Raw genomic sequence first — 26830 nt, 5'->3', positions numbered from 1 at the left:
CATCACTCGATATCTGTTATATTTTGTTGTCAGTGTGCGCAACTAGTTCGACAGGCGTAGAAAAAAATGTAAAAATAATAAGGGACTCTAAAAAAACATTGAGGCTTATATAAAACGTATTAGAGAATTAAAATAGGTCTAGATTTTTCTCATGGCATAAAATTATTGATGTAAGGGGTCACCTGTTATTATAAGTAGTGAACATCTGGAGATGATACGCACAAGGAGGAGAGCATGGGAAAGAAGAAAAAAGAATTTCAAGCAACAAGATCTCTATACCGTGCACACCTAAAAAAAGAGACGAGGCACCCCTTGCTTGATTTTCATGTCCTGGATATTTTTTTATCAAAGATAATTTTTGTACGTAATACCCAAAGCTACGCTCGCAACTTTTTTTCTCGGCAGATGTTTTAATATCGTTTAATTTAACTTACTACACATTTTAATACTAAATTCTTATGCAAAGTTTATGAAAGTTTGATGAGCTGATCAATCTATTTCAATATTTTATCATAAAAGAAAATTAAAAGATATTTATTAGTACATTTATAAAAGATTTAAAAAAAATTGAAAACAAAACAAAATGAAAAGGTCTTAAACTGTTGGCGAAGATTGCTTTTTATTTAGTTTCACTCATACTCCTCTCTCTTTCTTTCTACGTCCACCACCCTTTTTCATTCCATTGCTTTTTCCCTTCACTCCTGACATTTACCCTAAGGGCATGATATTTACATTCATAGTGCTTTGTTAACCTCTTCTTCTGTGCTCTTTTTTCTTTTTGCGATGTTGTTTCCCTCTCATGCCTTCTACTCTCTGAATATTACAATTCAACTATTCGTTTTCTTTTCCATTTTTCATAATATAAGCTAAAACATCCTTCCTGTCTTTTTCTCCCTAGTTATATCGAAAATTGTTTCGCTGTACACAATACATGTTGATCATGAAAAAACTTGAGATATCTCATTCTTGTGTGCAACATACATTCCTCTCTCGTTCTCTCTCTGTTAAATAAACGAATGTGCTATATCTATAACACAGTACAACATAGTCAATTATATTCGCATGCAATTAACCTACTTTTCAACACCAGAATAGCAAGATACTATAAGTTGATTAATTATTACACAATAACGTAAAATGTATTGTCATGAGCTGTCATTTTTTATCGTCGTGTAGCAACGATTAGACTTTTGTAATCATATTATTTAATTATTATTTATCGATTCGAGTGTTCGAATACATAATGCAATTATTTGTAAGAAATAAAAATAACTTCATTAATTTCTGCAAGTAAAATCATTTTTATGGATTCAAAAACTTCCACGACCCTCTTACAACTTATAATGCGACGTTCTTTGAACATGAAAACTTTGCGTATTTTATTTATTGCAATTCAAGTTGTAATTAAATGCATGCTAGTTGCGAATAAAACTTCTGTATAAGTTTGAAAATTTATTTCAAACAAATTATTTTTCGAAATACAAGTTTATAAATGAATAAAACAGGAGTTCAGGAAAGCAGTTAGAGATGTCTATTATTAAAGCTTCTATTTTTTGACGACTGTTCTAAGAAGAAAAAAGGTTTTAAAAAATGAATTTCAATAACCTCTTGAGTCTAAAATAATCGAAAACTGATTTGTAACGCTAAGATTGAAAGGCGACAGCACAAAAAAAGTTTAAAAGAGAAACAGTAGAAATAAATATATACTATAATGGATGAAAAGAAAGAGAGCACATTATTATGTAGCAGTAACGATGTGGCCTTTAGCGATATACATACAGAAACTCGTTTTCAGCTGTCGGGGTTTTTGCGGCTAGCCGAATGAAAGACAGACAGAGAATATAAGAATAGACTGGGTCATAATTTGAAATACACAATGTTAAATATGTTTCTCAGTTGAAGTTATAGTAATGACAAGTACTGTGCGGTTATAACAGAAGATTGAAAAGTAAATTGAATTTTCACCGGTTTTGCACAAGTTTTCCATGTAAAACTGTAATTGAAATTTATTCAGAAACTTGGAACTCAGTTGATTGATCGAGAAGTAATAAAAATGTTAGTGATTAAAACAACTATGATTCTTGATGTTGTAGCACAACGTAACAATTAATCATAAAATGAAATCCATGAAAAATAATTATATAAATATCAATAAAGGTAAGAAAAAAAATTAATGACATGGGAGAATGTATACTAGTTCAAATAAGTATATGATAAAAAACGACTCTTAACAATGTGAGTAAATCATCCTAAAAGAAGCTGTCGAAGTTGTTATGCAGTACCCTCAATAAATTAACGCTTGAGTAATAAAAGTCTCTTAAATTGCGTAAAAGTTTCTAAGACATTGAAGTTATTTCAAATATCTTTTATAAAAATAATAACTATTCGAGAATAGAAAAGTTTTAAAATTGATAGTGTTATTCTAACAGTTTTATAAGTGGAGCATTCATCAGCCTGTATACATATAACAGGTTTTATCAGAACTACTTCTAAAAGTAGCTTTTATATCAAAACATTTTTCAAATAAATTTTATTTTTGTTTTTTGAAAACTAGTCTACTTAAATGAGATATAAAATTAACAAATTTTTAAATAATCGATTGGACAATATACTCAGTAATAAATATATTTTTAACTTCACTACATTCGATTCCAAAGGTGAAATATTGCAGTTCTTTTACTAAAAAAATTGTATGACTTTGAAATACTACAGCTTCTTTTTGTCTTAGATACTTAGCATATAAAAATTATCTATAATTTGTATTTGAATCGTTCTAAAAATTCCTCGATAAAGCGAAATTTGATGCTGCTACCGCAATATAATAACTTCAAAAATGAGAGAAAAAAAATAAATGTGCATGGACAATAATGCGACCAAAGACGAAAAAGAAAAGGGAGAACTTATATGTACTGAAGAAAAAAAAGAGAGAAAGAGATTAACAATACAAAAGCAACAGATGGTACTACCTGACTACTTCTACTCTCTGTCTCTGTCTCACCACCTATACAGCCATCTCTGTTTCGCTATAACTAATGCAACTTCATACAGTAGAGTTTATATGTGCGTATTTTTTTTCTTGGCAGATCTATTAGATACCTAAAAAGAAAGAACCAAAACTACTATATACCCTTCGTAAACGTGACCAGAAACCGGTTTTTTCGCTCGACTTTTTTTACACTTTTGCGTACAAATCCCTAAATCGTCGTTTGAAGGGAAGTCTTTTAAAAAAATACACTTCAACAAAGCTGAATATTACATTAAATAACGTTTTTAAATTGTAGTCTTACAGAAACTAATTTAAAAATTACTTTAAAATAAAAGTAGCTGATTGACTGAAAAAATGACAAATATGAATGCGAAGAGGCACGAAGGTATTCGAATTATGCCTACGCTTGTATACGAACGAGAGACGACACATTTTTCTAACAGATCGCTTCGTACATAACTTTGATATATACACATAGTCACTTATAACGATTAAAAAAAGCGAAATCACTTTAAAAACCTTTTAAACACTGAAAAAAATGAAAAGCATCGTAAAAGTGTGAAATGGCGCCGATAAACTAATTCGTACTAATCTTGAAAAGTTGATTAACATTAATTTGAGGTTAAATAGAGCAAACTTGAGCTTTTTGCCATAGTTTTAATATAATCGATAACGAGAAGGATAAACATTGCATCATCATCGTTGCGAAATAGTATACGTGACAAAAACGTCAACTCAGCAATAAGAATTTGTCGGTGAGAAATGTTACGACGAACTAACCAAGTCTTCCATTAGCAATGGCCAAGCGATAAATTGGAAATTTACGGTGAATCAATATTTGAACCTCTCGAATTTTATGTAAGCAGATACAGGACGATACGTGAACAAGAAAATAAGTATTAAAAGTAATCAAGGCATCGAGATTCACATTTTATCGGTTAATGTTTTCCATGGAATTTATGAGATTCTTCGGTTCAATTTTTAATTACAAACATATTAATCGTAGTTGCATACAGTTATTATTTTCCTTTTTAGTGATATTGGAATCCATTAATAGAGTATGTATCGATCGCTGTTAAAAAAGAACTCTTGTGTGCACCGGCAAAGGTGATTCACCTTAAACACTAGTAAATCGAACAGCACCAAACATTTGACCCAGTTAATAACAAAACTTTTATGATGCACAAGGGTCATTTCAGAAAAACATAAAAATGAATTTCAATAATTTGACGATAAAACTTTCGACATGTCTCGCTGTTGGTATTATTAGATGAAATCAAAAGTTATATTACCAGTTTTAAATAAACCAATTTGAAATCCTTTAATAATTTTGCTGATAAAAATTTCTTGACTTTGCTAAAATATGCTTAAAACTGAGATATTATTTTACCACAAAAAATTTACAGAGAATAAAAGTTGAAAGAAAAATTTCATACAGTAAAATGTCTGAATACTATGGAGAATTTTTTTTTTTTTTGACTGCTATATTGCGAGTCATTCATTGACTCTATAAAGAATATAATTACGGGCATCTGTATTTCGGATGTAACCTTATGTTCAAACTGGAATAGTGTTTTAAGGTTACACTGTAATTGCTTTTTATGATGCAATGAAGCGAATCAAAAGAAGAAAAAAATATTATACAAAAAATCTTGAAAGTTATAATGAATCTTCCGCAACATAGAACTAAGTTTGTACTGTAGTTTGAAAGAAAACATATTTGCTAAGTGATGAAATCGAAGTTGCGTTCCACTGCTTATATTATATTATATGCCAAAACAGTTTGGAATTTACCAACTTTATAATGCAGTGTTATTTCAAAATGAAGATGATAAAAATGTGGGTCTCTGCATTATATGTCGGTAATAAAACATGATTTAACTTTTCGAACTTCTGACTTAATAAGAATTAACTATCAAGAGTTTTCGAAAAGTCGTATGGCAAAGTAAGTACTAAAGTACTTTAAGCGATGCCGTTTGAAGATTAAAACTTGCATACATACACTACTTAGAGATGAAGATAATTTAAAATATACTTTTTTAAAAACAAATTATATGCTAAAGACCGTAATATTCTTTCGACTTTATTCAAATGGCAATTTAGATGAATTCCCGAGTTCAATTTATCAATAGACTTCTCAAGTTAATACTTTTTGATGCGAATTAAATGGATGTTCCGTCATGAGCAAAATCAATTACATTGCATGTTTCTCAAAATTCACGATACAACTGCATTTTGAACAAAAAACTATAAATTAGCACAGAGTGTAAAAAAAATTCACATCAAGTCGTAATTCAAAAAAGAATCTGTACGAAGAAGCACGTCTGTTAACTTTTTCAATAAAAATGTAAATTGCTCCCTCTACCTTCGCAAAGCTTACCTTCCTTCCCCAACCTGCTTGCAGATTGTATGGGGTTATACATGGTGAACGGAAAGAAAATGACACGAAGTACATAAAAATATACTACTCTGCGAACTAAAATACTGAGAAATTCTTGAAAAAGATTTCGAATGCGCTCTCGTGGTGAAATCTCGTAAAATAAATATCTTTCAAGTTCCAATTTTAAATTGGATTAAGACCACCCGGCATTGACTAAAGTTCTAAAAGTAAACGTTCGAGACATTCATGAGTGTGTGCCGATACAAAAAACTATTCTTAATAAACTGCCAAAGCATCATTAATCAAATCGGTACCTCCCAATAAGCGAATAAACCAATCGAATTTAGTGAGCAAAAAATTATTATCTGTATTCAATACCAACTCATTAATATTGCAAATTCCTTTTAGTTATCAATAATAAAATGTCAAAAAAAAATCACCATGTTTCGTTTGAAAATTAATTATTTTATTCATATCTTTTAAAACAAAATTTAAATTCAATAATTTACAATTTGCGATAAAACATTACAATCGTGATACAAATCACTCAAATTCAAAAAGTTGAAGCATAAATCATATCATAATGTAAATAAAACGAAAGGAATAAAAATGATTTACAAAAGCGTCTTTCAACAATATTATTCTATATTTAATACAATGTAAGTCGAATCAAACAGCCGCAATAAAAGATTGGCCGTTTAAAGAGTGGAAAATTTCCGCAACAACTGTTTATAATGGCGACCCGTATTCGAGGCAAGCGAGGCAAAGTAGAGAGAAGCTTTTCGATGTTTTAACGCTATGGGCGCGAGATGGCGGTAAGTGTTGCAGCAACAGCTGCTCCAACTGACATTATCGAAGAATGTATGCGTTCCCAATAGGCGAGTTGCAGAGACCGGCTCAAGTTGACGTACGTATAATAATCCTAAAACCGCAAGTGTCATTCTTTCTCCGGCTAATCCCGAGAAGGATATTCAAAATTTCATTTTTCGTAACATTCGGTAGGCGTGCGTTTGAATCTCAATTTTTGATAACATCATGCCTACATTACATGCACGGATATTCAAAAGAATCTATCCACTACCCAAGTGTTGCTTCTTCCGTGACTGCAAACGAGAAATTTGGTATTATGATTAAGAATTGCTCTAATAAAGCTTACCGGCACAGCGAGGTGGTCGGGAATCATGTAATCCAGCTTAACGGAGTTTCAGAACTCTGCATGTAGAAAAAACAAGTCACTATTTTTCGGTTGTGTTTGTTGCACACCAAAAATTCACAATTGAACAATCGTTTACACGACCCTTCAAACTTTATTTTCAACTGATCGGCACTTTGAGAAACGAAAAAACAGTTGCACACACTTTGAAAAGCTTGCTCCTGTCTGCTTTTATCGCGTTATAAACTTAAAAGACGAACAGTCGCTGAGCTTGAGCTTTCAATATCACCAGAGTTTAGGATCACACTAGCGAACAATTAATTTAATCGAAGAATAACAAAACACTGTTATCACTTGTACTTTTTGCACGTGAGGGCTCCAAGCTACCTAACCTTAAATGGCTTAAGGAGGTTGGCACTTTATGCGAATTAAAACTGCACTTTACGACGAAAAATTATCCGCCAAAAATGCCTTTGACAAGCTTAAGTAAAACGGCTCTGAATTTTCGTTGAGGATGCTGCGATTGAATATGCTAATGCGCACGTTTTCGAGCACGAAACTGTACCTACAACAAATCCATGCAAATATACGAAATGCGCGCGATGAGCGCGTACAGCCAAATGAGTATAGTATAAACTATAGACGGTATAGCTACCTTCGAGCGCGGGCAACAGTGGAGGGATAGACGCTCCAAGCGCACTTATGCTGCGTCGGAAGTGGGGATTACTCGTTCAGGAGGGGAGAGTCGATGAATGGCACACAGTGTCTATAGGTATTATAAGCGTGTCTCACTATATATTACCTTGTAAGTAACTTGCGGCAGCTTCGAATTCTTTTCTGATATCGAATGCAAATTACTCAAATGTGACATTGAATAATAAAGCGTCGTAAGATGTAGCACATTGAGATCGTGGTATCAAACATTTTTTGAGATCTACAAAAGGATGAATGCAATTTGATAAAAAATAATGAATCGCCAAGACTCTGATGACGCGTGAAAGAGAATGTTAAATAGTTTTCAAAAAACGAGTGCTTTAGGAAATATTAATTTGAAAAAACTCTTTGATCGCATTTGTACATAACTAACCGTCTGTTAAAATATCTCATCTCATTTAATTCATTTAACTTTGATGTATACTAGTCACCTACATTTTTGGAAGATTTTCATGTCACTGGAAAAAGGAAGAAATAAAGTATTTAATATATTACTAAAACGCAACTCGTCATAGATTGCAGTCAACTTTCAATTTTAAAGGAAAAACTGTACAGAAAAAATGACAACTTTTTATTCAAATCTTATGAAGAATCCGATTTTCATCTTTTAACCATAGTGATACGCATATTTGTATATTATAAATTAACTGCCAGTTTCAAATTCTTTTCTACAAAAGTTCGACATGACTAAGTCAATGACCTGCTTAGAATTACACGGAATAAATTATTCATTAGAAAGAAAATAATGGAAATTTAGATTACTAGTATAGACTGAACTTAACATTTTTAAATGTGTCACTTGATTATACATTTGGCAGTAGGCCTATTATATTTATTTATGAAACGAAGTATTGCATCAAAATCAAAATGCAGTACTATAGCGAGTTCTGTGATAAAAACACATTTTACTAGTTGCGAAAAATGTTTTATGCTGAGAGAAGCTCACTCCATGAAGAATTTGTGTTTTTATAATGATTTTTAAAGCTTGTAAGTATCGAACAAGTACCAAGAAATATAAAAATTCATATTGCATGTCAAATCGTAATTTTCATCGAAATATTTTTAGAAATGCTTCGAAACTCCAGCTGTATGATCAAAATATTAAATGACGATAATATCATGTTTGAATCGGTTTCTGTGTATGTCTGAGCAATTTAATGGATACTGTAAAACGAGAAAATGCGTTTTTGCGATTTGTAAGTTAGGTAGAAATAATACCGCAACAAATATAACTGTTACGTTTGATAGATATGATTATAGTACACAAGAATTCTCATCTGTTGTTTTTCATCCTATTAAAAGATTTAACAAATTTATTGGTCACGCCCCATCAGCTGTATAAGAAATTCTAGATTTTGTGATGTGCAAATATTTTTTTTATAAGCATTACTCAAGCATGTGCTACAATATGTTGTACATTTATTTAATTTATTGTTGAGCAATATCTCGAAGGAGCAAATAATAATGATTTCGATGAATTGCATCATTTTTCTCACAAAATATGTCAATAAATTTATTTATCATCAAAAATATCGAAGATTGTAGACTGTGAATTAAAATCTGCGATAAAAAAATTAATGTTTTCTTTTGTATTATTGCGATAAACTAAAGGAAAAATAAAATACCCAATGAGATTCCGTTCAGTAAACTTTCAAAATAACTAAAAATGAGGTAAACAACGTGTCACCTAATTGAGATAAAAATCTGTATATGAAAATGCTCTTATCTGTCAAAAATAACCGTTGAAAATACCGGTTGGAAATTCGATACGGGATTCATACTCTCATACTTTTCAATTATGTGCTCTGATATGTTTCTTTTCAAATAAACTAAATCACTTCTTTCATAAGGAAATCAAGTTTTCTAAAAAAAAGTAGTTTTTCATGCAAAAAGTTCTGTTTTTTGTCTTTAAAATCACGAATGTAAAAACATGAATCAAAGACTTTATTTTAAATTTAGACCTAAGCCATTAAGTAGTGAAAAAATGTATCGCATTTAAATAATTTATTATCTACCAAAAAGATCCAAAATGGCTATGTGATCATAAAAATGTTTAATTAATAACATAAAAATCTTAATTCAGGAAAGTATTATTAGCTCATCTATTTGAAAAAAATGACATTCTCGACGCATGAATGTTTTTTTTGCATTTGCGTCCCTTAGACTCAATACATAGATACAATCAATCTAAAATAGAGGTTTCAACTGTGCTTCTAAGCTCTTCTACATTCGTGAAGAAGATTCAATTTAAAGAAAGTTAGTTTTGTCATATTCACACTATATCTCTTTGTAGAGAACCCTTTTTGTATGTAATTTTTGCAGTGGCTTTTTACAAATAAATAGAAATAAAAATTCTCATAGAAGTTTAAAAAAATGATTTTGAGAGATGTATAATCTATAGCAATAATTTTACGTTGTGTGGTCCATATTTCTTTATAACAAATATAATTATTCAATCAACAAGACCGTATCAACATGTACGAATGCTACATGTATTGAAATCATTATAATGTGGCAGTTTAAGTATATTCTGAAAGTTTGATATAAAACTTTCTAAATTATAAAAACTAGCTTTCAACGTCAGCATCAATCAACACTCTTTGTCATGAACGTGAGTATAAATTTACTTCTAAAGGCATTCAATGTTTGCAACTGACTAATTATTTTTTTTACGAATATTCCTTTTTAATTGTAAATAAAAAGTTTTGAATCATTCATCTCAAATCAACTGAATGGATTAAAAAAGTCAGCAACCCACACAAATAAACGTTCGCAATTACTGTCGTATACTTTATTTAGTTCAACTTGACAAACATTATTGCACGTCGCGATGTATGTACGTATACATCTATATGTTCTGTGGAGGGAGAAAAAAGAATTGAGGAGAAGAAAAGTTCAAAGTAATCACAAAAGAGGAGAGTATTAGCGATGCCGGCTAGCAAAATGGAAGGGGTTGGTAGAATATCGGTGGGGGTAGGAGTAATGCAGGGGAAATGTACTTCTTTCCATCCCACTACATTATAACTTCCCCTCTATGGCCTCTCAGCTGTTATTACGTTTCTATGGAGATATCTCCGCTCCCGTGGAGAGAGGGCCTTTAATTTCAGAAGTATTCAAATTTATTTAAATCCAATTTTCTGCCGAGTTTCTATATTAAATCCGCTCTCTGCAATTTCCCCTACCCCTGAAACCCTCCCTCAATCTCTCTTTTTCTATTCCTTCTTTTCATTCGTTTCATTTTATGTTTCATTTTTATTGGATACATGCTTGTATTGTGCATTAGAACGTATGTACATGTGGCAATACATACACGACTATTTACAAAAGCAATATGTTTCCACTTTTTTACGCGAGTAAAATATTACTCCTTAAATGTTTTGCATTAATTTATCGTAGCTCTAAATTTATATATTGAATATAATTATTAAAAAATATAAAATTCTCTAAAATAATAAGGCTTTCAATCAACACTATTTTTATTTCAAACGTATTTTCAAAAATATTCATAAAACTCATCATTCGATGAAAATATTTAAGGAACATGTGAATGAATTCCATCCCTTTTTATACTTCCATTCATTTCAGTAATACATTTCTGACTATTTTTTTTTCATGCAAAATTAAATTCAACATCATACTCTTTATCGCTCGTACAAAACGTGGTTTTACGAATTTAATGTAATTACAACGTCATCTTATAAAAGTTGTTCAACAACAATGAATTTTCTATTCTCAATTTCGTAACTCTGCATACACGATGAAATTAAATTTTATCTTCGCAAAATTAACTCTGAAAACTTTCTAATTGCAGTCATCTTAATATCATCACACATTATTATACAAGTACTAATGAACAACTAGCTATCTACTTAGCAAGAAAAAAATAAAGTTCGATGAAGAGCGAAAAAAATTAATTGTAATGTACATGCACAGAACACGACGATAATAATAAAAAACCAAATTAATTTCCGTACCTTCATAAATACAGCATTATTCTCACTCTTCTACAACCAATGAATAATTCATGTAATTACGTTGTAATAAAATTTAAACAGAAGTGCATTTTATTTTCAAATTGAAAGATTCATTAAAATATAAAAGGTAAATAAATAAAATTGTATTATCATTAAACTATTTGAACCACTTTCAGTTGAAAGTTTCAAAATTATTTAAACAATATATTCATCTTAAAAAATTTTCACTTCTTCAAAACCATATCTATCATAATATCACAAGACAGTTTTGAGGGCAACGAGAGGCAAATGTTCTTACATGTACAGAAAAACTTGAACTAATCGTACAATCGACACCTTCTACTTCTTTATCTCGTTATAAACGGCCTCATCGGAGAAAATATTGTCTACATACTATAGTGAATCGGCGTACCATGCAAATGAACCTACATAACGCAAGATGTATTGTAGATTTCTAGCTATTGTTACATGAATACATATTTGTTGCATTTTTTGTTTTTTAATGATTTACGTAACTATCTTCTTTTGATTTTCTGATGGAAGTCAAGTTAGAAATTTACAAAACATCAGAATTAGAAATTTATTATGAAATAACTTTCTCTAATGAAGGTAATGTAATAATAGAAATTGTTTTAACTAACTAAACTAATTCATCTTACTGTTTAAAATTTACTCAACTATCAATTTAGGTGAAAATGCATAACAGTTATTAATATTGCAAAAATCAATGTTTAAATGACAGGAAGAATAGAAATAAACGTTAATTTTAGTTTGCAATACAAGAATTTTGTAACTTGATGAAACTTATAATAAAAATCATGAACCTGTTAGTAATTTGTTAATTTTAAATTTATTCTTCGTCCTTGAGTAATTAATCTCAAAATCATAAATTTTCCTCATTTTTGCCAATCCAAATCACTTTTAAATAATCATATCAATAACACTTTGGTTGACCTCGATTAGGATCCACTGATATCAACGATGACAGAGCCGCCTCTATACACATATTATTCATACATCCGTGCTGTTCTGGAAAGGAAATCTACTTTGAGAATTCACACTAGATAAGATAAAATGAAATGAAGTAAGAGACTTTAAATCATTCAAAATATATATACATATGATTCCTTTTCACGTGTATTTGAAGAGCATTATGTTTTTATTTATATATTTCTATTTTTACGTTTGCATGTTTGATGCATAACTTCAAACATTTTTAGATACGTTTTATAAAGTCTATTGTATGGCGTAAATGCGCGAAAGAAATGTAAATGACAAACAATATTTATGCAATTACTCTAGGATTTCTTTGCATTCCACACCAAGAATTGTAAATAAAGATTTCAAAGTAAACTGTATTGAATCTATCATTAACTTGCACTATTTTTATACGATAAAGTAAAATAATTACAGAGATACTAACATTTATTTGGAAAAATTACTGGTTTTTGTCAGTCAAGGATTATGGTGTAAGAGTTAATAAGAATACATCGGAGCTATAAATAATGTCTGTTCACGATAAAAAAAAATAACACAATAAATCATTTCAAAATAAATTACCAACGAAACAAAAAATACATTTTTAATTCAATGTACCATTTAAAAAACTGCGCCCTTTTATTAAAAAATGATAAGCTTCTCACAAATTTCAAAAGAATAAAACATGAAATAATGTTGATTTCACATTAGTTAAGTTTTGGAAACTTTTGAATTCAGTTTACTTTCGTTTGTAGCGTCATGTCTTATCTCTAGAAAAAATCATTGCTATCTAATTTAGTAGTAAATTTTCTTGAAAAGTGCTAAACCAATATTTGAAATTTTATCTTAATTAAATAAGAACTATTGCAATTTACTCAATAAGAATATTTTTTCATAGTTATATTATGATTATTAGTTTATTACTTGAAGATTTTCTAATTTTTATTTTGATTTTATTGAAAGCTTAATGGAAATTTTTGCAGATTGTAAATCTTTTTTATTTTTGTATAATTGTTGACATTCCAAATATTTCATGATCTATACTCCAAACGGATAGTTCAGTCGACACGAAACAGCTTTTGTACCCAACACTCAATTCCATACTGCTATAATATTAAGTGCATAGTATGCGGACATTGTAATGATAGTACTTTGCGTGAATAGAGAAGAGATAGCTGCGTACCGGTATGTGAGTAAGAGAACAAGACAAGTACATAGAAAAAATGAAAAAGGCTTTTGTAACAGCATATACTTACGTCATTATGCTCGAATATGGGACTTTCCTGGTATGCAGTTTCTTATTTTCCATTATTACTATCTTTCAGTACCCGATATCATTGCACCGTATTGTCTTTTCTCATGTGTACCTCATACCCTTAATTATCGCTCTCAAATTTCCAATTTATCCTGAATAAACATTTTAGGTAATCTTTACGTTCACTGTTGTTTGTAAGCAATTTGTACTTGGAAGTCATTATTTTTAAACTGACGATAGCATTTTTTATTCGTGGAAGTCGATGTATTAACATTTTTTATAGCGAGAATATTCTATCATCATTTTTACAACGATCTTACAATACTTGACAAGATTAAACGGTTGGAAAGTCAAAGAAAACTTTATTAGTTTACGATGAACATTCACTGCAGTGGAAGATGGAAACAATGACCAAAAAAATTAACTCACTTCTTTTATGAATAGGTAAAGGTAATGACAATTACTCTTCCAATTCTCAATTTATAATTCGATTGTTTAAAGCAAGTCATTTTGCAATACTAAGTCCGCGTAATTGGAGATAATATGCGTGTACTATAATGACATTGAATTGATCAAGTTCCTATTTTTCTGCTTGCTTCACGGCTATTTAAACAAATATTCCCCTTTGCTATGTATGGTACTCTCTTAAATAATAAGTGTCCTTGTGAGTGCATTTTTTAAGCTGAAGGTCTATTTATTAGGATTACTGTGTAGTAATTCAATAAACGAGAACTATGTTATAGATCTGAAAATTCTTATAAGTCGAATACGAACACTCTCTAGGTCATTCATATGCTAATTGATATTCAGCAGCAACATGAAAAAATGGTATTTATGTATCTGATTCAAATATCAACAGAAATATCTCCAACGACGTGTAGATTAATATTCTTTATAAAGCAGTTTTCAATGTGCTTTGTTGATCGGGTAATTCAACATTATTTTAATATACTTATAAATATGCAGTATTCTAATTTAAACAAAGAATATATGAAATAAGTAGGCAGCCTTGATATGAAAAAAGGAAATTCTACTTTGAAATGTTATCGTTTTTTAGTTGCATTCTCTTTTCATCGCGTTTAAATTGTTTATCAAGATTGAAATCTGCCGATACAATCGAATATTAAATCTTCGTTGCAATCATTTGACTTGTAATATTATGAGAAAGACTTAAATTTAATAGAATGACTTATCAAAAGTTTTGAAACGGCAACTCTCTTGCGAAAGTTTATGTACTATGTGCAGTTCGTGAAATGCTGGTTTAATTAAAGAAAATTCGCTTCGAATTGATTAGTCAAGTGTGCTCTACATATACTTTCTCGGTAAAATAATTGATTTCGATTTAATTAAATTGCTTTCGGGCTAACAATGCTTTCTATTTATGTCTGGAGTCAAAGCTCAATAATAGTATAACATTTAACTCGAATCCATTATTCAAGGTTCACCGCGCGCGCACTCATATAAAATCTCCACAGAATATTGCTGCCAGCTCGTCAATGCAGTGTTTCGTCTTATATTCATAGTTCTTTGCCTCTGATAATAGAATTTTCAAACAATGGGTAGTTAAATATTTATCAGTCATAATTGTGCCAAGCATAATGTTTGTTTTTGAACTGAAACTAAAAACAAATGAGAAGTTTTCTAGATTTTTTTCTATCCAATTCGCTAAGCAAGACATTATCTTTAAGTTTTATTCTAACCGTCAAACCTGAATACGCGATTCTCCATCGGTTTTAATACCTCTTAACTCACTCAAGTGAATGTCAAGGTCCCAACGATTAACCACTATCATTGGTTTTTTCACATCACTTATTAAGTTTGATTTTGTCATGCTCTATTTTTTTTCTTGAACGAAATTATATTTGATTGGTTAATATTAAAATTCATCTACAATTAGTGAATTGATTTGTATCGACTTCAAGTTATTTGTGCATCGTGTAACTACGTAATTTTTTAAAGTTTCAAAGTGCACTAAAAGTGCAAAACTGATGATGTAATTTAATAAGTTGTTGTAAGTGCGTCAAAGATAAAAAAATTTTTTAATTTGTAAAAAATTGAAAAAGTGTAGGTAGTTGGAATTATAGTATATATCTTTTTTAAGTTTTCAGTTTACGAAGAAAAACAAATAGAAAAGAAAGAGATCAAAATTGGGTCGAAAGCCATTGCATAACTTTTGCTTTTTACTAAAGTAGAATTTGAGAAACTTGTTATTGAAGTAAGTTTTTTTGTGTATTTATGATGATATGTATGTGTGTAGTACATTTAAAAATAATCCAGCATGACTTTTTGCAAAAAAAGATAATTAGAATGTATTGTACAACACATCTTTTTGTTGCTTATTGTGTACATTACAATATACATACCACAAAGAAAAGCTCTTGTACTTTGCATAAAAAATTGAATACGTGTTTCATGAATGAGATATTATACTCTATTAATGTGGAAATTGAACAGCATAGTTTGAGAAAATTAAAATACTACATATTATGAATAAGTGCCGATTGAAGTTACAATGGAATCGATATTTTTTAAAAATTGACTTGACACACTTTTCATGCATTATTATCGCTAAATGAACTTTGTTCAAATTGCTTTACTTGTTACTTTTTTTAATAGACCCATTAAGATCTAGAAATCCTGATAGTCATACTTAAAATTAAAGAATTCGCAATAAACTAATGTCAATTTTTGAAAATACTAATAACTTGAAAAGTCATTTAAAAATTCTGCGAATAATATAATTATATCAGAGTGAAGGCATGACAATTTTAAAAAAAGTACCGTAATTTAATCGACGCATAAGGTTTTTAAATAATTGTAAACAAGAGTAATTTATGATGTTATTAATGTTGTAATAAAGATAGGACTTACGCGATAAAATAGTTGGTATATATTTATCGATTTTTTGTTGGTGGGAAATGATGTAAGGCTCATTAAGTTCCTAGATAAAAGTTGGCTGGAACATGAAACTAGGTCGGGAAAACTTAGATCACATGTATTAAACTTGACAGAGGATTAGGTATTTTTTATGTAACTTTAATAAACGTTATTATATTCTATCAAACTTTGTTACAATTTTACTAAATACAGAAAAAATTATATTTTATACTTATTTTGAACAATCAGCCACAATAGTTTTAACATTACAGATACATCCTTTTTTTCTATAAATTTGTTCACTTTTTTGGGGGCTGGTAAAATTATCATACATACATTATGCATTCACAACATCCTTCGATTTGTTGTGAAAATGTGAAAGTTAATTTTTTGTATCGAATTGAGTAATGAAATCGTGTAGAACGAATGTACATTTCGAGTTACATAAGTTCATTTCGCTTGCGTAACCTTTAAATATACTTTGTTCACAATTCATAGAAGCAACAATTATAACGAATAACAATACCCAAGGTTTGATAAATATTATTTTGCAAACTTGATAATTATATTTATTTAATGTATAGTAAATTTGCGCTGAAATGAATACAGACTATTGAATTCAGATGTTTTTAAAAATTTACACGGGTCAGTAATGTTTACTGAAATACTTTAAAATTTTGTTTGCAACAGTATGTTCATTAAAACTACGTATGCACTACAGCCGTATATTGAAAGAACAAAGATTCGTCACAGCTTCAATTAACCTAAATGACTGTATTCCCTCCACTTAATTCGATCCTGCTGCACTTTCTAATGACAATCATTCATCACCATTAGTATTAAGTGGATAGAAAAAAGAAAAAATCATCTAGCTCTATGTGACTAACAATATATACTCTAAAATCTGTTTAATTTTTAAATTATTGAGAACATGGCACTTTGTATTTAGGGTAGGAATTCAGTTACTCAACTTCCTTACAAAGTCTTGAACATTAATCGCTCTTATGCAACTTAGATACGAACTATATGGTTGATAAACGATAGTTTGAAATTCTATTAGTTACGGTTAGTAGCAAGTTCAAAATTAATAATTTAGAGTAGTTTTGCAATTTAATCCGATCAATAAAAAGATCTTTTTGATAATACTTCATTTAATTTTTTTTCTTTTGCACGATTCATACAAGTAATTATGCAACAATAAACAAAAATCTTCCAACAAACTTCTCAAACAAAATAATTATTGAACACACAATAAAACATTTTTGTTGAAAATATTTCAATTAAAATTTTAAAGAAATTTATTACTTTAATTTTCATTTGAGTGAATTTTAAAACCATTTTATTGTTAATCAATCAATAAAAAGCTTCGATTACTCACAGAAACAATAAAAAATAAATAGTTGATTTATTCTAAAAGCTATAAAAAACACAATGTTTCAGATTTCACATTCGAAAATTATTCAACTACCATATTTTGAAAAACAATAACTCAAACTCAAGGTTACAATTTTTAAATAAAAATTGCGGTAAAATGATTTAATGAAGTTATATATAATAACAGTCAATAATAAGACGATCGTCAAAGGAATTTCAGTTGCAAGAAGATTGCAGATTACGCTCCTTTTGTGTTTATTCTGTCAAACTTCTATGGAACTTTTAATTCATGTAGAACAAGTACTTTTTAATTTTTATTTTGCTTTTGCTATCATTTGTAAAAATTTTAAAACCACAAAAATATTGATACTTACATTTGGTTCATGTATTAATATAAAGTACTTAGTTATTAAGTTCAATTAAATAAATATATGAATTATGTCTGCTTGTAGAAACGTAGTCAAACAAATATATAAATAAAACAAAAAGTCAGTTAATAAACAAATGAAGTAACAATGTTTGTTTCTTATCTGATTCCAGTAAGATAAGATCTGCCCTCACTTTAAAAAGAATCGCTTATTTCATCATTTTTTTCTTTTTACTTTAGTTTTTTTAAATTAATGAGCTAAAATACGTTTTGCACGTCACGAGCAAATACACAAAATGACCTTCGGTCTCTTATTTTTTCAGCAAAAATCACCTGTCGCAGTTTATATTTCCTGAAATTGCCGTTTAATGAAAATTTTCTGGTTCAATGTCTAAATGAAATGAATAAGTCCATCTGTTTCAATAAATTATATCTATGTTAGGGAATCGGTTACATTAATTGAAGTAAACACTAGCCCTAATGTTTAACAACCTGTTTATATGATACACAGCAGGGGGCAGCAGCATTAGTTGCTTGGTAATATATCGGCTGATATTGAAAACGAATATTTTTAAAAATTGTTCACTTTTATAAGTTATTTTGATTATTCGATTATTTAATTTCTTTATTACTGGAACCGTCAGGTATAAGCCCCATATGTCCTTGAGGCAGATTTACATGAAAATGAATGATTCTTACATCTAATATAATAAATAATAAAATACAATTCTAAGCAGATGAGCAATTTGCTGTGACTCCAGAGAAAAAACAAAAAACATTATTTTTTAATTCAATTGAAAATGAAATAGTGAATCGCCACTCATATAAAATATCTTTCATCATAATAACCTAAAATATTGCATGGCATGTAAACAATAAATATTAAAGAATCATCACATTCGAGTGCACTCCTTTTGCCAATAATAATGCGTATTATATATAGTAAGAAAATACTACTACCAAATTATAAAATATACCCTATTGGTAAGTGTCGGCGACCAGTTTGAAAGTTTTAAACGACTTATATGAATATCCCAATGTTCATAGAATTCCATTATGTGTTTATTTCCATAGTTACACTATAAAATAAATTGTCCTTCCATTGTAGTGCAATAATTTTTTGAAATATCGATTCAGAGTAATTTTCGATTTTCAAAAGTTTGTTAGGCTGCACATAAAATACAGCGTACGTTGACCCGTACGATAAGATATGTGGCTTTGAAGAACATAAATTGGTCGACTGTCACTGCTATCTTTAAAAAAATTATTTTACTGTACTTGAAGTTGTTTCAATTGTACGTTTGAGTCAAATAATTATGAGCTATTCGATTGCGTTATTGTCACGATTACGATGAAATGTTCACTGCGTCAAGTAATATAACGCAAATCGTATGCACAACTTAAGCTTTCAGATTTCTATATCTGAGTGTAAATCCTCATCATAATGTAAATGAAAATAGTTGCGAATGTATGCATTTTTCAGATAAATTACTGTTCAATTACCTATGCTAATATTTTATAAATTTTTTTTTAACTGAATTTTATGGTTTTCCAAAATTCATTTCATACTGTAGTCATCGAAGTTGTTGTTTTTTCGAGAAAAATCATTAAAATTCGCTTAGCTTTTCGTTATTTAACCAAAATATTCCAGTGTTTATTCACTACTTCGAAAGTACGATTTAATGCAAAAAGGCACGTATTTATGTTACATTTTGAAATAATAATAAATTTCCACGTAATGAAAGCAAATAAACAGCAAACCATTTGCATTACTTAATCAAGGTACCTCGTTAAAATATTCAACAGAAGGATTAAAACTGCACGCAATGAACGTAAAACAAAATAAAAAGTAGAACATATTTTTAATTCCTTAAAAACTTTCCATCGTTCTTTTTCTTTGACTAATTAATAGATTATGGGTTTACAATGCATAAATACAAATAGATGCTCACATGACTGAAGTTTTAGTTTTGCATAAGGAAAGCTGCTTTAAAGTTTATTGCTTGTTAGTGAAACAAAATGAAAGGGGGACACTTTACAGGCTTCTGGACATTTATTCAGTTATTTTATACGTTGCTTAGAATATAATGGAACGAGACTTTATAGCTCTCTGAAGGTTTTCGAATATTTTTTTCTCATCAAAAATTCTATTTTTCATTGTGCTTGAACTTGTTCAATCAATGATTGGATAATAGTCGCGTGAAATTGCCATAAATTGAGGTGATCAATCTTAATTAGCATGCAGCATTAGCATGTCTTAAATAAATTTTGCATAGGTTTGAGATTTTCAGATTTAAAAATTAAAGAATAAAATATTTTTCATGATATTAAAAAGAAAATTTTACCCAAAGCAAACAAAGTGCGGGATAAGGAAATAATAATTTTTTCATCATCTTAAAACAAACTGTGTATACATGTATACATACAGAGATATATATAGATAGTGTCAATAATGTAGTGCTTTATTCAGAGTTTTTTGAACGAAATATTCGATGTTTTCGTATGGAATTCTTCGATGCGTGAAATTGCATGACTAAGGAAGTCTTAAAAATTCCTAATATATCTTGCCAGTTATATCTTTCCGGAGTCGTATGAAACTCTTACTGTATTAAAATATGTAAATCTTTGAAAATATTGTAATTTTTTTGTTAATCTACAGTGAATTGATTATATTATTTCAGAAGCTAGTACGTAAAAGTAGAATATTTGTAGCCCAAAAATAATGGTACACTATAATAATGATTGAAAAAATAATGAGTAAGTGGTTTCTCGTGAGAAATAGTCACTAACAATAAGATATAATGATGCTGGTCGAATAGCTTCTCGTAAAAGAGTCAACGACACATGTATTTATGTGCAATGTATGCGTCTTTACATTTATGTCCGAGCTATATTTAAACCGACAACGTATATGTGCTTATATGTTCTGGTAATCATCGACAATTGATAACTTTTACATGTGTCTCTTGAAAAACCGGTTATGCTTGGTTACATAAAGTAAGTACGTATGAACATTACTGGAAAAGAGTAATTCATTAAATATAACTGGTAAACATAAAAATAATATATTCTGCACAATTTTTTACGATAATTCCAATATTATCGTAGGTACATTCAGGTATTATTTATCATAAAAGATAACGTGCGTTGTGAAATATAAAATTTAAAAGTTATTTTATTATTATGATTAATATTATTGATATCATTAGCAGACGCGGATTCATTATTTATGCTTTTAACGTTATGCTATTTATTCAACCATTTTAATTATTAAATTCTCAGAATAATAATGTGGTTTAAAATTCATATTCATAAAAGAAGAGACAAATTATTAAAATTGAATTATCATATCTTTCTATTACTTTCATAATGCTGTAATGATTATAAAAAAATTTAAATTACATCAGATTTATAAACGAAACGCGTTCAGTGAAAGTTTAAAATTAATTTAAAAAATTTTACTCAAGTTGTTTTTCAAGTGATGTTAGTAGTTAATATGATTAAAAAAACATATTTTCCATTTTGTCAATTACAATCTTTTGTTTAAAAAAGATGATAAATTATTTAAACTTGTAATTATAATCTACTGACAGAATTTAATTTACCATCATGATGATTTTAATTGTGACCGCAACTTCCTGCAAATATTATCTTATTTAAACTATCGTATTGTATATTAATTCATCATCATTGTATTGTACTTTATAATTATTCTTGCTGAAGAATATTTATGAAATTTAGGACGGCACGATATTCGATTTAATGTCGAGATCAATACTATATTTTTGTAAAACAAAATGTGTCGATAATATTGTATAGTAGATAATAATTACTCGGTATCGATATCAAAATTATGGATATCGATCTTTTTATTATAGTTGTTGCTACATGTTCTATTAGTGACTATAGAATCTAGAAAATGTATGAGTATATCATAATATATGGAGCTACATCAAAATATATATGAATATGATACCTCAGAGGGTAAAATTCTCTTTACTAAAATTTAGTAGCATGATAAGTGTTAAATTGTGCGCATGGAAAAAAAACATTTTCAATCAGTACACGGTGGCAAAAATAATATTTTAGTCGATGGAAATGTTAATAACAATTTTAATCGAAGACGTTAAACTTTAAGTTGACAATATTACTGCTTTTCATTGTTTACTCATCTGTATTTTAAACTACTTATTTTTTTTATTTTGTGTTTTACTGGTGACAAATTTATTCACGACGTGCGAAAATGTCAAAAAGTTGTTGAGTTGAAATCAATTCTCTCGATTAAAACACTCATAAATATAGTACACAAGGACTTTTTTGAGATGCCATTGATGAACACATTAGTTTATCATTGGTAAATTTGATGATTTACAAAGAGTACTAATTAAAGTATTTTAATCCGTTACAGCAATGTTTTTGACTTCAATTAAAAAAAAACACCTCCGATATAAATAGTTACTAATGTCTGAATAAAATAAAATATCTATTTGCTGTCGTATTTGAATAAGGCATGTTTTTGGCTCTGCATGCAGCTTAGTATACGACATACCATCAACTTTTGTAAAACAGTTTCTTGCTTCAATGAAATAGGACATATTATTTACGATACACGAACGTTTTTGTATCTAATTTTGCACCAATGAACATTAAACAGTTACACAACGTCATATTCTTTATACCTTTGATAAAACCATGATCTAAAGTACTTGCATCTAACTTCCCGATTTTCGCATTTCAAGCGTTTAAGTACGAGGTATAAAAAAGTATTGAAACACCACTGCATGATTAATCAAAAGTAAATATACCTCATGTCAGGAATCTCATTGGTTTCTTCGTGAGTACATCGTTACGTCAATGATTAATACATGTGATATGTACGTGTAACCTACTTTCTGTATTTTCTGGACTACCATTCTCTTTTTTCGTCCTTTTTAATGTTTCTCTCAGATGAACGCGAAATTAAAAATTTATCTCAAAAGTAACATCGATAAATTGAAAAATTTATTACCGATTCAGTCCACTCGAAGCTCGGCACGTATATCATTTTCTCGTATTCTTCGATGGGTTATCGATATTTTTCTTACACGAGTAGCAGAGAGATATAGCATAGACTGGTCTACAAAGGCATTAAACAGCGATTATCCTCGAGGCGAGAGTCAAGAGGGTGTGAAACTTGCCATTACACTTGCCCATGCTGATACTCTCGCACAAGGCATCGAGCAACAAGTGTAAATCCTCTCTCTCTCTCTCTCTCTCTCTCGCTACAGCGGACTACTGGTGCTGCTCTTGCTGCCGGTATACCGCCGCTACTACTCGCTCGTTTCCGTAGCTGCGGTCGACCGACGACGATGGAACTTGTGCACGCCTCTCTGTGTGACGTTGCTGGCGAGCCACAACAGCCTTCTCGCTCGCTCGCTTGCTATACAGCCTCGGCGTCTATATCTATAATAATGTTGTCGAGGGCTGCACGCAACTCTGTTGGCACCTCGCTCTTATAAAAATTTTATAAACCTAATGAGCAAATCCAATCTCTCGCTCTCGCACCAAATGAATCATTAAGCATGGCTTGTTTTGCTGCGAATGTAGTTGACGAATTAAAACGACAGATACGTATTAATTCGCTGGAGAACAATAAATAATGTGTTACACGTATGGAGACAACAATAATGGCTACAAAGAACGTGTCCATTATTCATCACGTGAAATGAATTATTCATCCGACATGACTCTGTGAGTCTCCAAAACACTGCTTCAATACGTCCAACTAAAGTTTCAAACCCAAGTGAAACTTGTCAACTGATAACCTTTGAATAATATTTCCTGCTAGAAGCTAGAATATTCGATTAAATACATATAGTACAATGCACGCACAGGTGAACTCGTTCTACGTATATATGAAATCGTTATTATTCTCATGCAAATTTCTTATCTTTAACCCGCTGAAATAATGTCGTATTTGTATTTTTTTTCTTTCTTTCATGGCAAGTTTAACAGTATTATAATTCAGGATAAATGATGACTCGATTGTTGCTTGCTATCTTATCTTTAAGTAATAATCAAAATTTATGAAGAAATTTATTTCAACTCTTAAAATTGCAACCATTGAGTCGGTACTTGATAAACATAGTACTACTCTTCTATGCTTGCATATTAGTCAATGGATCTTTCAGACCGCAGTTAATAAACAGAAGAAGTTCAAAGTAAATGCAAATATCGCATTCGAGGTAAAGGAGAACCGAACGTTAATATTCGTTACTCTCTGCTTTGACGCTTTGATCTTACATTTACACGATCATGTTTCTCTTTTCTTTCCAATTGCAAAAAGTAAAAAGTTTTGAAATATTAACCAGTCATAATGATTTTTATTTTAATCTCAAAAGTTACTCTCGTAAATAAAATATATAAAATATTTTCATAAGAAATTGTGAGTTTCAATGGGGTTTTAATTCGAATCTGAAAGAAATGCATAATATCCATTTTAATCCCATTTAAGCAAATTTACGTTGAATTTTATACGTCTTAGAATAAATTTGAACTTAAAAGAGTGTGATGTATCGTTTTATGGTAAAAAGTCATTAATGGCTTTCAACTAAAAACATCATTCGATTTAAACTCATGTTTCTCAAACACATTTATTTGTAAGGGAAACAGAGAAATGAAGGCTTTAACGAAATACGTATGTAATTATATAGGGTGCACACATGAGCTCTTATGTACATGTAGGGCGCAATGGGAAATGTACACTAGTAATACAAGTAGAGCAAAAGCAATTGATTGAAGGTTAGGAAAATTATGGACTTGAAAATAAGAAATCAAGGAGCATAAATTATGCAAAATTCATTCTAAATTATACGAAGACACAAGTTGTATGAAATTATGAAACACCATCGGATGCCATAAAACGTATTAAGATTGAAAAACAAATTAAAATTTATTTTTATGTTTTTAATTAAAGAATATAGATTCAAATTCTTTTGAAGCTTATTCACATCGAACATGAACAAATAAGCCTCTGTTATTATATTCTCGCAAAATTTAAAAGATGTATACTTTTAAAATGAATGAGCTCGTTTAAACGGAATTCACTATTTTTATTATTTATTGGTTATTTTTCCATTTATCAGTCATAAAATAATACATGGTATTAAAAGCTCTACAGTTTAAATGAAAAATCGTCAAAACCTGTGATTTTGAATTTCAAACGGGTTTAAAAAATATTTTCAAACTTTTTTCGGATCCACTTTAATGGCCATTTAAAATTAAAACTACAAGTGCTACGTTATAATTCACAGCTATTTTCGAATGTATAAAGGATTCATATGCAAAAACAGTGGGTATTTTCTTTATCGAAAAATCATTTGTCTTGCAAAATATATGTGCTATTGTAACCCGTCGATTCTTGAAGTGCATGCATATGAATAAAATGCAAAAGTGATTTAAAAACGTAAAGATAAATACAAACGATCGAGTGAATAATAAACTCCAATTCATTCATTATTTTTTCAGCAGAAAATACAGTTCACAGAATAAACTTTAAAAATATTTCAAGTATAATTGGAAATTGAATTGATTTATGTTAATTTGTTATTAAACAAAGCATTTTCATAGTAAAATTTAATAAAAATTTTATAAAGACTTTTTTTCGTGCACGACGATATTAAATTGAAAACGATATTGTGAAGGAATAAATCGGTTGTAAGAATGAGGAAAAAAGGATGTATAATAGAAAAAAAGTATCACTTATACTGCGCGAGAATGCGAAAATGAAATTACGGTTGGATGAATATTTTGATTAAAATTCAGTATTCATCGCACGTAACTCGTTTGTGTTGCGCATATTTTATTTGACAAAAAAGATTTTCTAATCCTTTTTTAGTTTTATGCTTGTTCGCAGAATATCCGTAACGAGTTCACAGGTATTTTGTGAATAAATCCGAGTTAAAAATAAAAATTTAACAAAACCATTTAATTCGAATGAAAAAATAATACTTCTCCTACCTTTTCCCCTTGCATTGGAAATTTCTAGTCGATAGTCATTAAAAAAACGAAATAATAATTGAAATTTGCGTTAAGCAATATCTTCTCTTGGAATAAATCAATCTTAACCAAGTTCATTTTAGTATGCATGTGTAGATGTATACATACGCAAAAACATAAAATACATATAATAATACGCATGTGAAAGAGAAATGGGTGAGTGTATGTGTGCATGTCTTGTAAATTATGGCGCATTAGTGTTGGTACACTGAGACCCTGTGCGCGATGAGCAGAATATCGACTTGCTAGTACATCAAGTTGCATAACATTCAACGCTAATGTTTCTTGCCTGCAAACTGCTTTTACCACGAAAGCTTGTGTACCAGGAACGAAATTACACATATAACTATACATAATACTTATTCGCCAACTATCTATCTTTCTCCTTGTGTCACTTCAAGTATGTATGAATTATTATAGACTAAAAGTTTACTTCACATCATTCTAACCCTGACTTCTACGCTACTTGCGGCTTTTTTCCAAAACCTCGTGTTCGTATATTCGTGTATGACAAAATTAAAAGAGAAAAAAACCGTTTACTTCATTTGTGTCACTCATGGCTGCCGTCTGAAGTTTTTTTCACAAAAATCTAATCCACGATACATGTGAGAAAAATGTTTTAGCCGGTAGAAAATATTGAATATTCTGTCATATGAATAATAATAGTAGATTTAATTATCAATTGTATTATCAAATGTAATTATCAAGATACGATGCTGTCAGCTCGAATCGATT

The 26830-nt window shown here is 29.7% G+C and overlaps 1 protein-coding gene across 6 annotated transcripts in view; it reads right to left on the bottom strand.

Moving 5' to 3' along the window:
- Positions 1 to 26830, bottom strand: part of LOC106658891 (TOX high mobility group box family member 3-like) — a 178976-nt gene that overhangs the window by 63431 nt on the left and 88715 nt on the right. The window contains exon 1 of one of the 6 annotated variants that reach the window (XM_014381046.2): positions 6523 to 7146. The exons of the other annotated variants lie outside the window; for them this stretch is intronic. Within the exon in view, the coding sequence (XP_014236532.1) occupies positions 6523 to 6549 (27 nt within the window). The 5' untranslated portion in view covers positions 6550 to 7146. Of the gene's footprint in view, positions 1 to 6522; positions 7147 to 26830 lie in introns of those variants that run through there. 6 annotated transcript variants of the gene reach the window in all.

This window comes from Trichogramma pretiosum, unplaced genomic scaffold, assembly GCF_000599845.2.
Source record: "Trichogramma pretiosum strain Unisexual culture from Peru unplaced genomic scaffold, Tpre_2.0 scaffold28, whole genome shotgun sequence".
In the NCBI taxonomy this organism is placed as follows: domain Eukaryota; kingdom Metazoa; phylum Arthropoda; class Insecta; order Hymenoptera; family Trichogrammatidae; genus Trichogramma; species Trichogramma pretiosum.
The sequence above is the reverse complement of the archived record's forward strand: the minus strand, read 5'-3'. Positions and strand labels throughout refer to the sequence as shown.